Source organism: Abramis brama (assembly GCF_963993115.1).
Source record: "Abramis brama genome assembly, chromosome: 21".
In the NCBI taxonomy this organism is placed as follows: domain Eukaryota; kingdom Metazoa; phylum Chordata; class Actinopteri; order Cypriniformes; family Leuciscidae; genus Abramis; species Abramis brama.
The window spans coordinates 10115404-10128481 of NC_139983.1; the positions used below are offsets into that span (position 1 = coordinate 10115404).

The window sequence follows — 13078 nt, forward strand, 5'->3', positions numbered from 1 at the left end:
TATGTTACAATGTCTTGTAGTGAGACTTTTTCAGAAATTTATTGACAGAGCATTTTCTAATGAGGATTTTGGTGTAAAACTCTAGCAGATCTTCTGTGTTGAAACTAAAGATGCTCATGTTTAATTAAAGGTGATTCATTACACTGAGCCCATGGAGATCAGGTGTTGTTCTCACCTTGGTCTGCTCCAGCTCTGTGCTGAGACTGTCTGGACTGCTGAAGTTCATCTCTCTCTCTGTGACTGATCGCACCTTACCCACAAACTCCCTCACTGCTGCCTGCTGACTGTCAAACTCTTGCCAAGCAGCTAAGGTCACCTGAAAACAAAGAGCGACATTCAACAACATTGTTTCAAACATTGTGTCTTTTGTGTTCATGGTTAAGAGCTAATCTAATTTGCATTTCCGCTGAAAAACAAGCGTTCTAGCACGAAAATGTTCCCTATAAACAGTGTTGCGTGCCTTCTTATCAAATTCACATGATCAACCTCTCCTCTATTTTGCTTGGGGACTAATGTGGTCGGAACCAAAGTTAATTTGACTGTGTTCTCTGGAATCCTCTCAAGTGGAGGACTTCTACATTCCGATTGGTTGCCGCCGAACCGCGTCATAGCTCATTACCATAAAGTTGACCTGACTTCAACTCTTCTCGTCGTCCAAGACACGTCGCGCCGCGCCGCCCTCGCCAGAGCTGGCCGCCAGCACACATTGAAAATGAATGACTTTCGGCCACTTTGACGCTCTCGTCGGCGTCGGTGTGAACGCACAATGAATGATTTTCAAATGAAACTGAATAATCATTGGGAAATAGTTCATGTAAAATGAATAAATTTGATTTCATTTGTCTTTAACATCCTCATTCAACATTCTATAAAATATACAGAACATAAAAAGGTAACTTGCATTACTTATTTGAAAAAGTGAAAGATGTTTTGTTGCATTACTTTACTCGTCACTTGAAACAAGTAATCTTATTACATAACTCACTTTACTTGTAATGCGTTACCCCAACACTGTTTATATATTTTATATGTTCTATATATAATTACAATATTATAGTTGCACTTTATTTTACAGTATGTGCACTTAAATGTACTTACCTAAGAAAGTACTGGTAATATAAGGTAACTACATGGGTTAAGGTTAGGTTAAGGGGTTAGTACCAAGTTATTACCCAGTTATTACAATTACTATAATAAGGACTTAGTATGTATATGGGGAACCGGACTGTAAAATAAAGTGCTAGCAATATTATAATATAAAATATATAGGTTTTATATATATTTCTTTTTATTTGACTTGAACATCCTCACCTCCAGGTTCTTTTCCTGTGACTCTGTGCTTTGATTCATTTTGCTCAAGGTGGTCTCTAGTTTCTGCAGATCTTCCTGTAAGCTCTCCTCCAGGCTCTCCTCCATCTGGAGCAGTTTTCCACGGTTTATCTGCTCTTGCATTTCCTTCCTCTTCAGTCGGAGACGCTTCAGTTGTTGCTGCACATCAGGAAAGTAAATGAATGTTAGTTATAAATATGATTTTCTGCTTCATTATATCAGGGTTGTGATTGATTCAGTGAGAGTGGTACCTGATAAAGCATCAGCAGTTGTTGAGCTTCTCTGACAGACTCAGAGTTCAAAATCTTGCCGATCTCTGACTGCAGATCCTGCTGACCCTGTGTCAACTCCTCTAGTGTAGTTTTCACCTCCTCTCTGAACTGCACACAGTCGCTCACCGCCAGCACGACCTTCTCTGACTATTACAGCACACACATACAATCATCTATTTTACTTAAATATTTGCATCAATAAATGCATCATAACTTGGAAAACAGGACTTTTCTTTTTCAATTAGACATCTTAAAGGTACAGTAGCACAAAATCCAGTTTGACTCTAAGAGGGCGAAATATTTTGTGTATTAACTTGTTTTTATATTTTTTTTTTTATTGCTCTCTGTGATTCAAATTTTAGATCGTTTGTTAGTTGTTGTATTTCTTAGGTTTTTGGTAAAAGCCTAACTAGGCACAAGTGCTGCAAAACACTTTAGAAAACACTGAATTTACTAGCAGCTAACAGCTGATTTACGCTAATATTTTCTACTATGGCAGATTATTTTTGATCTATGGTTCTTAAAATGAGTATGTTTTACCTCAGAAAGGGAGGTGAGGAGACCCTTAAAGTCAGTGGAGAGTTTGCCGAGGGCGGCTGCCTGCCTCTGGGCGTCAGTCTCTGTGCAAACCTCTATCAGAGCGGCCAATCGCGTCCTCAACCAGCTCACGTTCCCCTCCTGCAGTTCAGCATCGTTTCGCAGACTCTGCCATTCATGAAGGGACAATTGGTCAACATTTCACACAGCTGTCACACTTTTCTTTCCACTTCCATTTCTTTTCCGTCTTCATTTCTCACCTCAATTGTGGATTTGACCTGTCCAAACTTGCTGGGGTCTCCAGCCCTGTTTCGCAGAAGTCTGAGTTGACTTTCCTTCGACGTTACCCAAGCAGAGAGTTCAGAGAACCTGCAAACACAAAAAAGGTAATTATTAATAATTAACGATACAAATTAATTTTAGCATTAATATAGTATCAATTCAAATTAATGTATATTGTTCAGCAGTGATTTGATAAAAAACAGACAGTACAATAGTAAAGTCATGTTTTATTTAAACACGTACATTACATTTATTTAAATAGCACTTTATACAATACAATACAGATTGTTGCAAAGCCTTAAAGTCTTAATGTTGTAAAATTAATCAAATATGAAACTGTAAAGCAGCTCTACAGAAGATATTATTGTCGTTATTCGCTCATTTTAGTTCAATGTTTTTTTCGATTCAGTTCAATAATTGTATCAATGTTGCAGAGTTCAATATACTTTAACACAGAAAACTCAAATCTCATGCTTTTAGTATTTGCTTATTTAAATTTTCCTTCACATACAATTTTCACATACAGAATTATTTATTTTCTAATATATATATTTTTTATGCTATTGTTAGAATCTATTTGGGGGTCTATTTTTATTTGTTATTTTCAATTCTAGTGTCAATTGTTTGTTCTTGCATGTAAAGCACTTTGAACTGCATTGATTTTTTTGAAAAAGTGCTTTTTAAATAAACTTCAATCGATTGATTGATTGACTGATTGAGCGAGCTATAAGCATCTCTACAGAAGGCAATGGTTTCATTAGTCAGCTCAAGTTCATTCAATTCGGTTCAATAACAGCAAGACAGTAGTGTCATTATCCAGCTCAATTCAGTTCAAATTTTGTTTCTCATCCGAACATTACTGAACATGAATTGTCTTTTAAACCAAATAAATAGTATTCATTAGAGAAGACCAAAGGTTCACCTGGTATTAAACTCCTTCCACTTATCAGGGTGCTGCATTAGTTTCTGAAGTGTGCCGTCAATGTCCTCTTTGACCTCCGCAAACGCCGTCCTAGAGTTCTCCAAAGTTTGCTGGGCTTGTTCGCTCTCTGGAAGCTTCATGATAAGTTCCTCCATATGCTGTAACCGCTTCTCACAAAGAGCCTGAGGACCCTTTTCCTTAAAAAACATCTACATAAAAATATCCAACATAAGCGTTCCCTATTTCGATGGACAAAACCAGTATTTATAGAGGGTTTAATGCAGGTGGCTCTCACCCTGTGCTCTTTGATTAACCTCTCGCTGCCCATGCTGGGCAAACTGCGGTTCTCACGGGCCAGTTCAGCCTGACACTCCTGCAGTGATGTCATCAGACGACTCTTCTCCAGTTCCACCTTCAGGTGCAGCAGGTGATAGGGAATCTCTGTTTGGACATCCTGCAGAAAACATGCATTTTCATATTATGGGTCCAATTCAATTCAACTAGTTTTTTTCCTCATGCTTTCAAGCTATAGTTTAAAGCCACATCAGACCACTTAAAAACCCTTATTGATCCTAATTGAAGCCGTTTTGAATGTTTGACCATTTGAAAGAGAGTTAGCATCATTTTTAAAAAAGATAAGCATGTTTTACATTGATTCTGGGTTAAATATGACCATTGGTTAACCCCTTCAGGTGTGAAAAGCCCATAATAGCAACCATATTAGACAGACAGACAGACAGACAGACAGACAGATCTAGAGATAGCTCTCTAACCTTCCACTGTTTGTGCAGTTTCCTGACTGTTTCCTGTAGATTCTGTTGTTCTTGCTCTGGTAGAATATCTGTGAGTTCATCACAGGCTTTAAGAAACGCATTGAGGATTCTCTGATCCAGCTGCCCAAAGAACTCCTGCAGGGCATTCAATAGAAGCATTATGAAATCATGTCAGCTTTAAAATTTCTCTGCTCATTTCCTTCTAGAGATCAAATTATGTTCAAACTCTGCTTTCGGCCTATTTGCCGAGCACTAGAACAGACTGTTGGGATTAATTTCTCACAGTGTGCTTTTTCAGAAGGTCCTCTGGGTTTCCTCTCTCAGTCATGGAGCTGCGAGCTATTTTCAGAACCTTCTCCAGCTCCACACGAGACTCCTCAAATCTCTTCATCAGGCTGCTGTTCGCCTCCACGTGTCGCTTCCATTCTGTGGTTTCTTTTACCATGCCCTTTTTGAGACAAAGCGTACAAAAACACACAAGTAGGCACAATTGAAACATCAATTGTTTCTCTCAAATGGATGACTTCTGCATAATTCACCTGATCCTCAGATTCTCGTTCAGAATAAAAGAGATCTCAAACTATGCTCAGATTTACCAAGCTACCAAAGTTTGCAATCAATAGTCATTCTTGTGCATAAGACATGGGGCCCTATCTTACACCCGGCGCAATGTAGCGGCAAGCGCGATGCAAGTGTGTTTTGCTAGTTTCAGCCCGACGCAGTTATCATTTTCACATCCTGCGTCATGTTGTTTAAAAAGCAAATGCATTTGCGCCCATTTATGCGCCCATGGGTGTTCTGGTCTGAAAACGAGGTGTGTTCAGGCGCATCGTTGGCACGTTGCTATTTTAGGGCAACAGAAATAGACTGCACCATTGACCAACTGAAACCTGGTCTAAAGTCAATGGTGCAATATTATTTTTTTGTTATTTAAAGAGCACGTTAGTAATGTGCGCCTATAGGCGGGTCCACAACGTGCGTACACTACTTATTAAACACACAGGGACGCGCAGCAGCAGACAAACATGCCAAATATTAAAAATAAAAGGATTACAATGTAAAAGATTATTATTGTGTACATAAAGATATGGTGGAATCCGGCTTGTCCCGTAGATGGTCTGCTTGCGCACTTTAACCTCGCACACGAGCAGTTCCGTTTGCGCTCTGGAGACGCGTTCGGACACTATCAAATTCCGTAAATGTAAATAGCGAATCTGCCATGGCACGAGCGCAACTGGCTTTTAAAGGGAATGGGAGATGAGACTCTGATTGGTTTAACGCACGTAAATCCCAAAATACACCCATTACCATTAAGAGAATAGGGACAACCCTTTTAGACCATGCGCCTGGCGCGACAACCATTTTTCCCGTCATTAAACTAGCAAAAGTGGATTCGGACACACCCTAAGTGAACTTGCACCCTGCGCTTTAGACCATGCGCTTAGATCGTTAAAATAGGGCCCATGATGTTCTTCTTCCATCGGTGCAGTTCCCACCTGTGAAGAGGCCTGAAGCTCGGTGATTCTCCTCTCCAGCAATGACGTGTCCAAGTGTTTTAGGTTCTTACTGGTGTCCAATGATTTCAGAATGACCTGATGGTTTTTATCAATCACTGACAGACACTTTTTACAGCTCTGCTGATAGGTCACCAGCTCCTGATAATTGTATAAACAGAGAAAATACAAAGAGAGAGAATTACTGGCAAATACATTTTAATATATTAAGTGCTTTAAAAATCTTAATGCCTGTCCACACCGATTTGGATGCAAATAAAGGACACGAAGGCACAAAATATCCAAAATGTTTTAAACAAAACTATTTAATGGACAATTTTCTTCATTTTCTAAAAAATATTTTAATTTTTATTACACAGACAGTTTTTACCAGAGTTGTTTTTATTAGTTTGTATTAATATATTGAATTATTTTTTTTAAATTTAAAATTTTACTTATAAAGTAATTTAGTTGTGTTTTTGTCATTTTATTTAGTTTTTGTTTTTTTATGTTTATGTCGTTTTTTAATCATTTTTATTTCATACATCAAGCTAAACTAAAGTTTTTTTTAGATTTTATTTTATTTCGGGCTAACGTTTATCTTATTTCAAGTAACAAAAATGGTTTTTTTTATGGTTTTAGTTTCAGTTAACTATAATAACTGCTACTTTTCAGTATTGAATGATATATTACTTATACTTTTGTTTAAAATCTTGAAATTCATTTTTAAAATGTAAACAGGCCTTTAAGGTAGTGCAAGCAGTATAATGACCCGTGCAACCCATACTGTAGGTCTTTAGTCACCTGACACTTCTGTTTGAAGTCTCCTGGAGCCTCGGAGTCCCGGGAGGAAGTGATGCGGCTCGCCTTCTCCAGCGACTGGTAGAACCCAGTGATATGTTTCTCCATCTCCTCTAATGGAGGCAGCATGGCCTGGGAGTCCCTCAGCAGGGGCAGAATTCTCTCTCTTATCTGAACCAGACATTGAGGTATAATGTGAGACGGTGTGATTATGCTTTAATGTGGCAGTTCATGGGGAAATACAGGGCAGGCACCTTGCTGAGCTCATCCTTGATGTTTGCCATGTTAGCCAGCATCTGAGCGATCTCCTCCTCTGTGATGTCTTTGGTCAGCTGCTGCGCGTTACGCGTCGCCGACTTGTACGCCGCCTCCATGGACGGCACTTTGTGCTTGATGTCCTACGAGAAATGAGTTGATATTTATATAATCTCTAGCTCCAATGATACTGCAACAAACAGCATTAATCTTTGTGATATAAACGGCATAAAATGAATGTATTATGTGCACTAACATTATTCATGTATTATGTGCACTAACATTATTCATGTATTATGTGCACTAACATTCAAAAGTTTGGGCCAGTAACATTTAAAAAAAAACTATTTCAGCAAGGATGCATTAAGTGACATTTTTCAATTTTAGACTGTTACAAAAAATATATTCCAAATAAATGCTGTTCTTTTGAACTTTCTATATATCAGAGATTTCCATTAAGATATTAAACAGCACAACTGTTTTTAACACTGATAATAATAATATTTCTTGAGCAGCAAATCATCATATTAGAATGATTTCTGAAGGATCATGTGACACTGAAGACTGGAGTAATGACGCTGAAAATTCAGCTTTGCATCACAGATTTCATTTCAAAATATTTTTAACTAGAAAACAATTATTTTAAGCTGTAATCATCTTTCACAATATTCCTGTTTTACTGCATTATTGATTAAATAAATGCAGCCTTGGTGAGAAGAAGAGATTTCTTTAAAAAAACATTGAAAAATCTTACCAACCCCAAACTTTTGAACAGTATTGTACACAAGTCAATGTACAGTCAGCTGGTCAAATGTCACCAAAAAATTGTGTAATTGACCAATCAGAATCAAGTATTTCAGAGAGCCAGGTAGTAAGCTTTGTGAACTCTGATTACCTCAACGTCTTGAAGATGTGTCCTTATGTTCAGAAACGAAACTTGAACTGGTGTGTTCATCCTCTCATTGGCCGTGTCAATAAACGCTTTTAAAGCATCAATCCCATCATCATAATCCTTCCTCAGTTTGTCCACTTCATCTGCTCTTGCATACTAAGAAAAATATATATGTTGACCGAATTACACCAACATGAACATCTACATTATTTCTTAAAAGTGAGGACTGTTAGGAAAACTGTCATGAAAAACTGTCATGAAACCATTACTTGAAGCATATAAATAGACGCTTACGATCTTAAACGTGATGCCACTTGTCTTACATGTTTGACTTTGACAAACAGCTCTCTCCATCTGCCGTTGAGAAGGAGCAGCTGCTGTTTGAGTTCTCGGGACACAGTCTCATCGCATGTCTCGATCAGGAAGTTTCCAGCATCGTTCATGTCCATGTGCTGCTGAATCCAGAGTGGAAGACTGCGGAAAAACTCCTACAGAAGAATTCAAACTGTTTAAATACGCAAGAGCTGTTTGACGTTTATCCCGACGCATTTCATCTGAAAGTCACAGACTTTGACAACACACCCGTTTGTCGCTCTCGGACTGGTTGAGCATCTTCTCTGCGTCCTCCAGCCAGGCCTGCAGGCTGGCCACTGTGCTGCTGTATTTCTCCCAGTTGCAGATCACTTCCTCCAGCATGCTTCGGACGCTGCGCACCTCCACTGACAGGTTCTTCCACTGCGCTGTTGCATCGCTCAGAAACTTATTCACCCCTTCTACCTCTTCAGCTGAATGAAAATCACATTATGAATAAAAAAACTTAAGTCTTGCATGTATAACACAAATGCATTTCTGAATCTGATTTTTGAGGTACACAAAAAGTGCATATCAATCCCCAGAGTCAAGCAGATATGCACTGTTGCGGATTAGAGCATCAGATAATTCAAGTGAACTGCCAGTAGCTGTTACTAGAAGTGAAATCACTGTAATGTGAGGTTAAACACTTGTGCACAGTCAGTCTAGATCACTCACATTATCTAAGCAGTCACTATGTTACAGAATACTCTGGTTCCTCTAAAGACACCTCTCATGATGATTTTATACCCTAGAATATGAAAATTGTTTTGCCACATTACTACACCTAAAATGGTACCTTTGTATTCAAAGTGAATCTGTTTTTGAAACCGTCACAAACATATCCAGGGCATGTTTCTTGCCATTTTCAAAAGAATAAAATGAAGAAATTTTTTTTTGATATATAAATGTTGATATTGATATATACATATAATTGCGATTAATCGCATCTAACATAAACGTTTTTTAAATATATATTAGTGTTGTCCAATCAATGAATCCCTATTAATCGCATCTAACATAAACATTTGTGTGTGTATATATATATATATATATATATATAGCATTATAGTAATGATAATATTAATATTATTTTTGCTAATATTACTATTATATTATGACAATGTTACATTTGAAAGAAATGGAGATATATATACACAGTAGTAAAAAATAAAAAAAAACCTGTAGCTATATTTTTGCCTTTTTTGTCAAATAATTTTGTCAGATAAATACCTTAACCAAGTTTAGTGTTTTGTTCTTCCCTTATTTAAAATATTTAAATTAAGATAGTTCCCTCATATTTTGATGGTTTAATCAAATTTGTAGGATCCTTAAAAACAAATATCCTCTTTTGGCCACTACTATATACACACACATACCATATAAAGTTATAAAATTGGTCAATAAGATTTTTTTTTATGTTTCTGAAAGAAGTCTCTTATGCTTAAAATAATGTGACAAAGCAAAATAGGTCTAAAAAATAGGCTTCGTTTTCATTATACAAAATATAACTTTTTTTCACTCTTGATTTTGGGGTGAAATATGACCTGAACATTCATTTGTGACAAATGAGAGTCAAGTGTAATTTTGAGTGAGAAATAATTATTAGTCCAGAGCACTTGTTTCGCCACTGAAATGATGGTTTAAAGGATGCCTGACAGAATGAGGCTGCCAGATCACAAAGCAAGAGGCTCGTTTTGGCTGCTAGAGTTCAGAATTGCAGCCAGGGAATGATTATAAAAAGCTGCATGAATCTGCAGCCTCAGGGGAAAATGGATGAAAGTGAGATGCATCTTACCTGAAGCCCCAGATTTCAAGTAGGTGTCTGCAGCTTGTTTCAGAGTCCGAAACGTGGTTTCATATTGCTCAAAGAACTTATGGCCTTCAATGAACACCTGTGAGTAAATGAGGGAATGTGATATGTTAGCTGAATCTTTTTCATAAAGCAGATTTAAAAGTTTATTAAGTAAGCTTGAGGGCGTACAATATAATTTTGCAGAAGAAGCTCCACTGAGTCCCGTCGGCCGTATTTAATGATCCAGGATTTGAGCTTTGACTCCGCCAGCATAAGAAAAGCCATGAGACGATACTTCATCTCCCAGAATTCAAATTTAATTAGATGGACGTGAGATGATGTGGAAACAAAATTAAATCTGTGAAAACATGAAACAGCAGTAAATATAGCAATAATCGATGGGATTTAAGACCTTAGACCTTAATATTTAAAGTCAACATGAAACAAAAAAATTATAATTTATTAATAAATGTTGCTGGTCTTATTGTGCATTATTCATTATTAGTTTGTTGTCCTCAAAATGTTATGACATTTTTCACAAGTCAAAAGACTTGTACTTGAATGTAACAAAAGTTACATGTGTCGTTTTATAAAACTCGCTGGCATGCTGCTAGAGTGTTCTGGGTGGTTGCTAGGGCATTGCTATGTGGTTACTAGATGGACTTTGGGTGGTTGCTAGGGCATTGCTATGTGGTTACTAGAAGTACTCTGGGTGGTTGCTAGGGATTCTCTGGCTGATGTTCTGAGTGGTGTTCTGAGTGGTCATGAGTAAATTGCTATGTTATTGCTAGGGGTGCCCTGGGTGGTTGCCAGGGCGTTGCTATGTGCTTGCAGAGTTGTTCCACATGTTCTGAGTGGTCGTGAGCACATTGCTATGTAACCACATAGCAATGTGCTCACGACCAAGGGAAAGGTCAACTCTGTGTGGTCGTGAGCACATTGCTATGTGGTTACTTAGGGTACTATGTGGTTGCTAGGGTGTTGCTGTGTGGCTGCAGAGTTGCTCCACATGTTCTAAGTGGTCGTGAGCACATTGCTATGTGGTTACTTAGGGTACTATGTGGTTGCTATGGCATTGCTATGTGGCTGCAGAGTTGCTCCACATGTTCTGAGTGGTCGTGAGCACATTGCTATGTGGTTACTTAGGGTACTATGTGGTTGCTATGGCGTTGCTATGTGGCTGCAGAGTTGCTCCACATGTTCTGAGTGGTCGTGAGCACATTGCTATGTGGTTACTTAGGGTACTATGTGGTTGCTGGGGTGTTGCTGTGTGGCTGCAGAGTTGTTCCACATGTTCTGAGTAGTTGTGAGCACATTGCTATGTGGTTACTTAGGGTACTATGTGGTTGCTATGGTGCTGCTGTGTGGCTGCAGAGTTGTTCCACATGTTCTAAATGGTTGTGAACACATTGCTATTTGGTTGCTAGGGATGCTTTAGGTAGTTGCTAGGTTGTTCTGGGTGGTTGCTAGGTGGCTAAAGTCAAAGTCTATTTGATGTTCTGAGCTCTAAAGCTCTCTACATCACATAATGGACATTAAATGCAATGCAAATACTGTTTCATGTTGCCTATAAACAGTGAAACCTAAGTTCATCAGAGTTGACCTTTCCGCCATGTCCTGAAGCTGCTCTGGTGGAACCGGGACGCCGTTTACTGATCGGTCTCTGTGAATCTGTTGAAATGTCTGTCTGTGTCCCTCCAAATTCTTCAACACCTCCTATACAGAAAACACACCAATTCTAATTTTAGGAGAACAGTGATCGGAGCAAGTCCCTCAAGAAATAAAAATAAGTTCTTGCACCTACCTTGTGCTGTTCTAGTTTTCTGTGGATGATGTTGGCTGTCTCTTCATGGGCCTGTTGAATCGGTACGTCCTCTCTCAGGGAAAGTTCTGCCCGATGCAGCCAGGCTCCGATCACTCCCAGAGGGCCGGGCATAGACTTGTCCAGATGGATGTGCCAGTCTAAGAGCTGCACAAACCACAAAAATGCATAGCAAAATTCAAAAGGAGAGATCTGTTTTTACTGCCGCTCACTGTTTGTGAGGACCCTTCAAGCTGTCAAGAGTCTGGCCAGATTGCTGTATCCACTCTATGGACTTCTGTTCCTTTGAACAAAACAGTCTCTGTGTGTCTGTCCTCTTTCCTCAGTAATGAACCCCGCACCCACGGTCTACGCTCCAATTCACACTTAATTACAGCTAATGACAACTAGACAAGTGCACACTAATTTATTCTCACATCAGCAACAGTTCAGAATTTAAGTAAAAACTATTTTCAGACATAATCAAAATCATCGAGAATTTATGTACAAAAAAATAAGAGTTAATATTTACAATCTCCAGCTTAAATTAAAGCATTCTATAAAAATATTAACAACACTCTTTTTGCTCTTTAATGCAGTAAATGAGTTTATGTAAGAAAATAACATATGTACCCATTGTATAAATAGGTTCATTTTTAAATATTTATTGTGATTTTAAAAATTGCATTTTTTATGTATCACTATCCACATATTCAAACTTGGAATAATGAAATTAGTTATACGGCACATGCAACAACCAAAGCCCTTCAGTATCATAGACAAAACCTGAAATTATAAGAGCTGCGGTGGTGGGGGAATTTTAAGTGAATCAGTCTGTTCGTCACACAAAGCAATTGTACAACTTCTGACTACTTTTATGGTGCTTTTTTTGTCATTTTTGGTGCACCAAAGTGTCTTTCCCAATTCATTTTCATTGTATAACAAGTGGCATGAACATAATGCTAAACATCTCCATTTGCATTCCATTAAAAAATGAGTAAATAATGACAGAATTTTACTTTTTGGGTGAACAAACTCTTGAATTACATTTGGCAAAGCACATACCCTAACAGACACATGATCCCAGGACTGTTTGACCACGGCCTGATCCACTGACAGTTTGCCGTCCCTGTGTACCGGCTGCAGGAGAGACTCGATCTGTTTCTTTCTCATCTCATACTGCACACGGAAGCTCTTAAAGGCCTGCAGTCAAAACAAGAAGGACGGGGCAGCACTAAATACATCTGAACTGACAGCAAACTCACAACTCATTTCAAATGCAAAGAGTTAAACCAATCATATTAGATCTTATTTACATGTAGAGGTTCTAAAATCAGCAAAAACAGCCTGTTTAATTCTAAAGATCATAGAAGTAAAACTGTCAGCTTTACCTGATATTTGTCAGTGAGACTCTCTTCAGATCCCTGTGCACGCAGAATATCTCTCTCTAGCTGATCCAGCCAGATCTTCACCTCCCTCAGCACCTTGCGTTCCTCTTTCTGTGCACATCAGACAGAAAGAAACAACCATTTATCACTCGTTTAGCAGATATTCAGCAAGAGACCCACAGCAAGT

The 13078-nt window shown here is 38.4% G+C and overlaps 1 protein-coding gene across 9 annotated transcripts in view; it reads right to left on the reverse strand.

Moving 5' to 3' along the window:
- syne1b (spectrin repeat containing, nuclear envelope 1b) overlaps positions 1 to 13078 on the reverse strand; it is a 131441-nt gene that overhangs the window by 93622 nt on the left and 24741 nt on the right. For all 9 annotated transcript variants that reach the window (XM_084097596.1, XM_084097593.1, XM_084097592.1 and 6 more), the window contains exons 10-30: positions 12895 to 13002; positions 12569 to 12706; positions 11507 to 11671; positions 11306 to 11418; positions 9892 to 10060; positions 9706 to 9802; positions 8139 to 8341; positions 7880 to 8044; positions 7560 to 7712; positions 6664 to 6807; positions 6413 to 6580; positions 5612 to 5770; positions 4399 to 4563; positions 4116 to 4250; positions 3638 to 3796; positions 3343 to 3551; positions 2399 to 2507; positions 2142 to 2306; positions 1581 to 1748; positions 1312 to 1488; positions 176 to 316 (exon numbers count right to left, since the gene is read on the reverse strand). In XM_084097596.1, the coding sequence (XP_083953722.1) occupies positions 176 to 316; positions 1312 to 1488; positions 1581 to 1748; positions 2142 to 2306; positions 2399 to 2507; positions 3343 to 3551; positions 3638 to 3796; positions 4116 to 4250; positions 4399 to 4563; positions 5612 to 5770; positions 6413 to 6580; positions 6664 to 6807; positions 7560 to 7712; positions 7880 to 8044; positions 8139 to 8341; positions 9706 to 9802; positions 9892 to 10060; positions 11306 to 11418; positions 11507 to 11671; positions 12569 to 12706; positions 12895 to 13002 (3210 nt within the window). The remainder of the gene's footprint in view (positions 1 to 175; positions 317 to 1311; positions 1489 to 1580; positions 1749 to 2141; positions 2307 to 2398; positions 2508 to 3342; positions 3552 to 3637; positions 3797 to 4115; positions 4251 to 4398; positions 4564 to 5611; positions 5771 to 6412; positions 6581 to 6663; positions 6808 to 7559; positions 7713 to 7879; positions 8045 to 8138; positions 8342 to 9705; positions 9803 to 9891; positions 10061 to 11305; positions 11419 to 11506; positions 11672 to 12568; positions 12707 to 12894; positions 13003 to 13078) is intronic.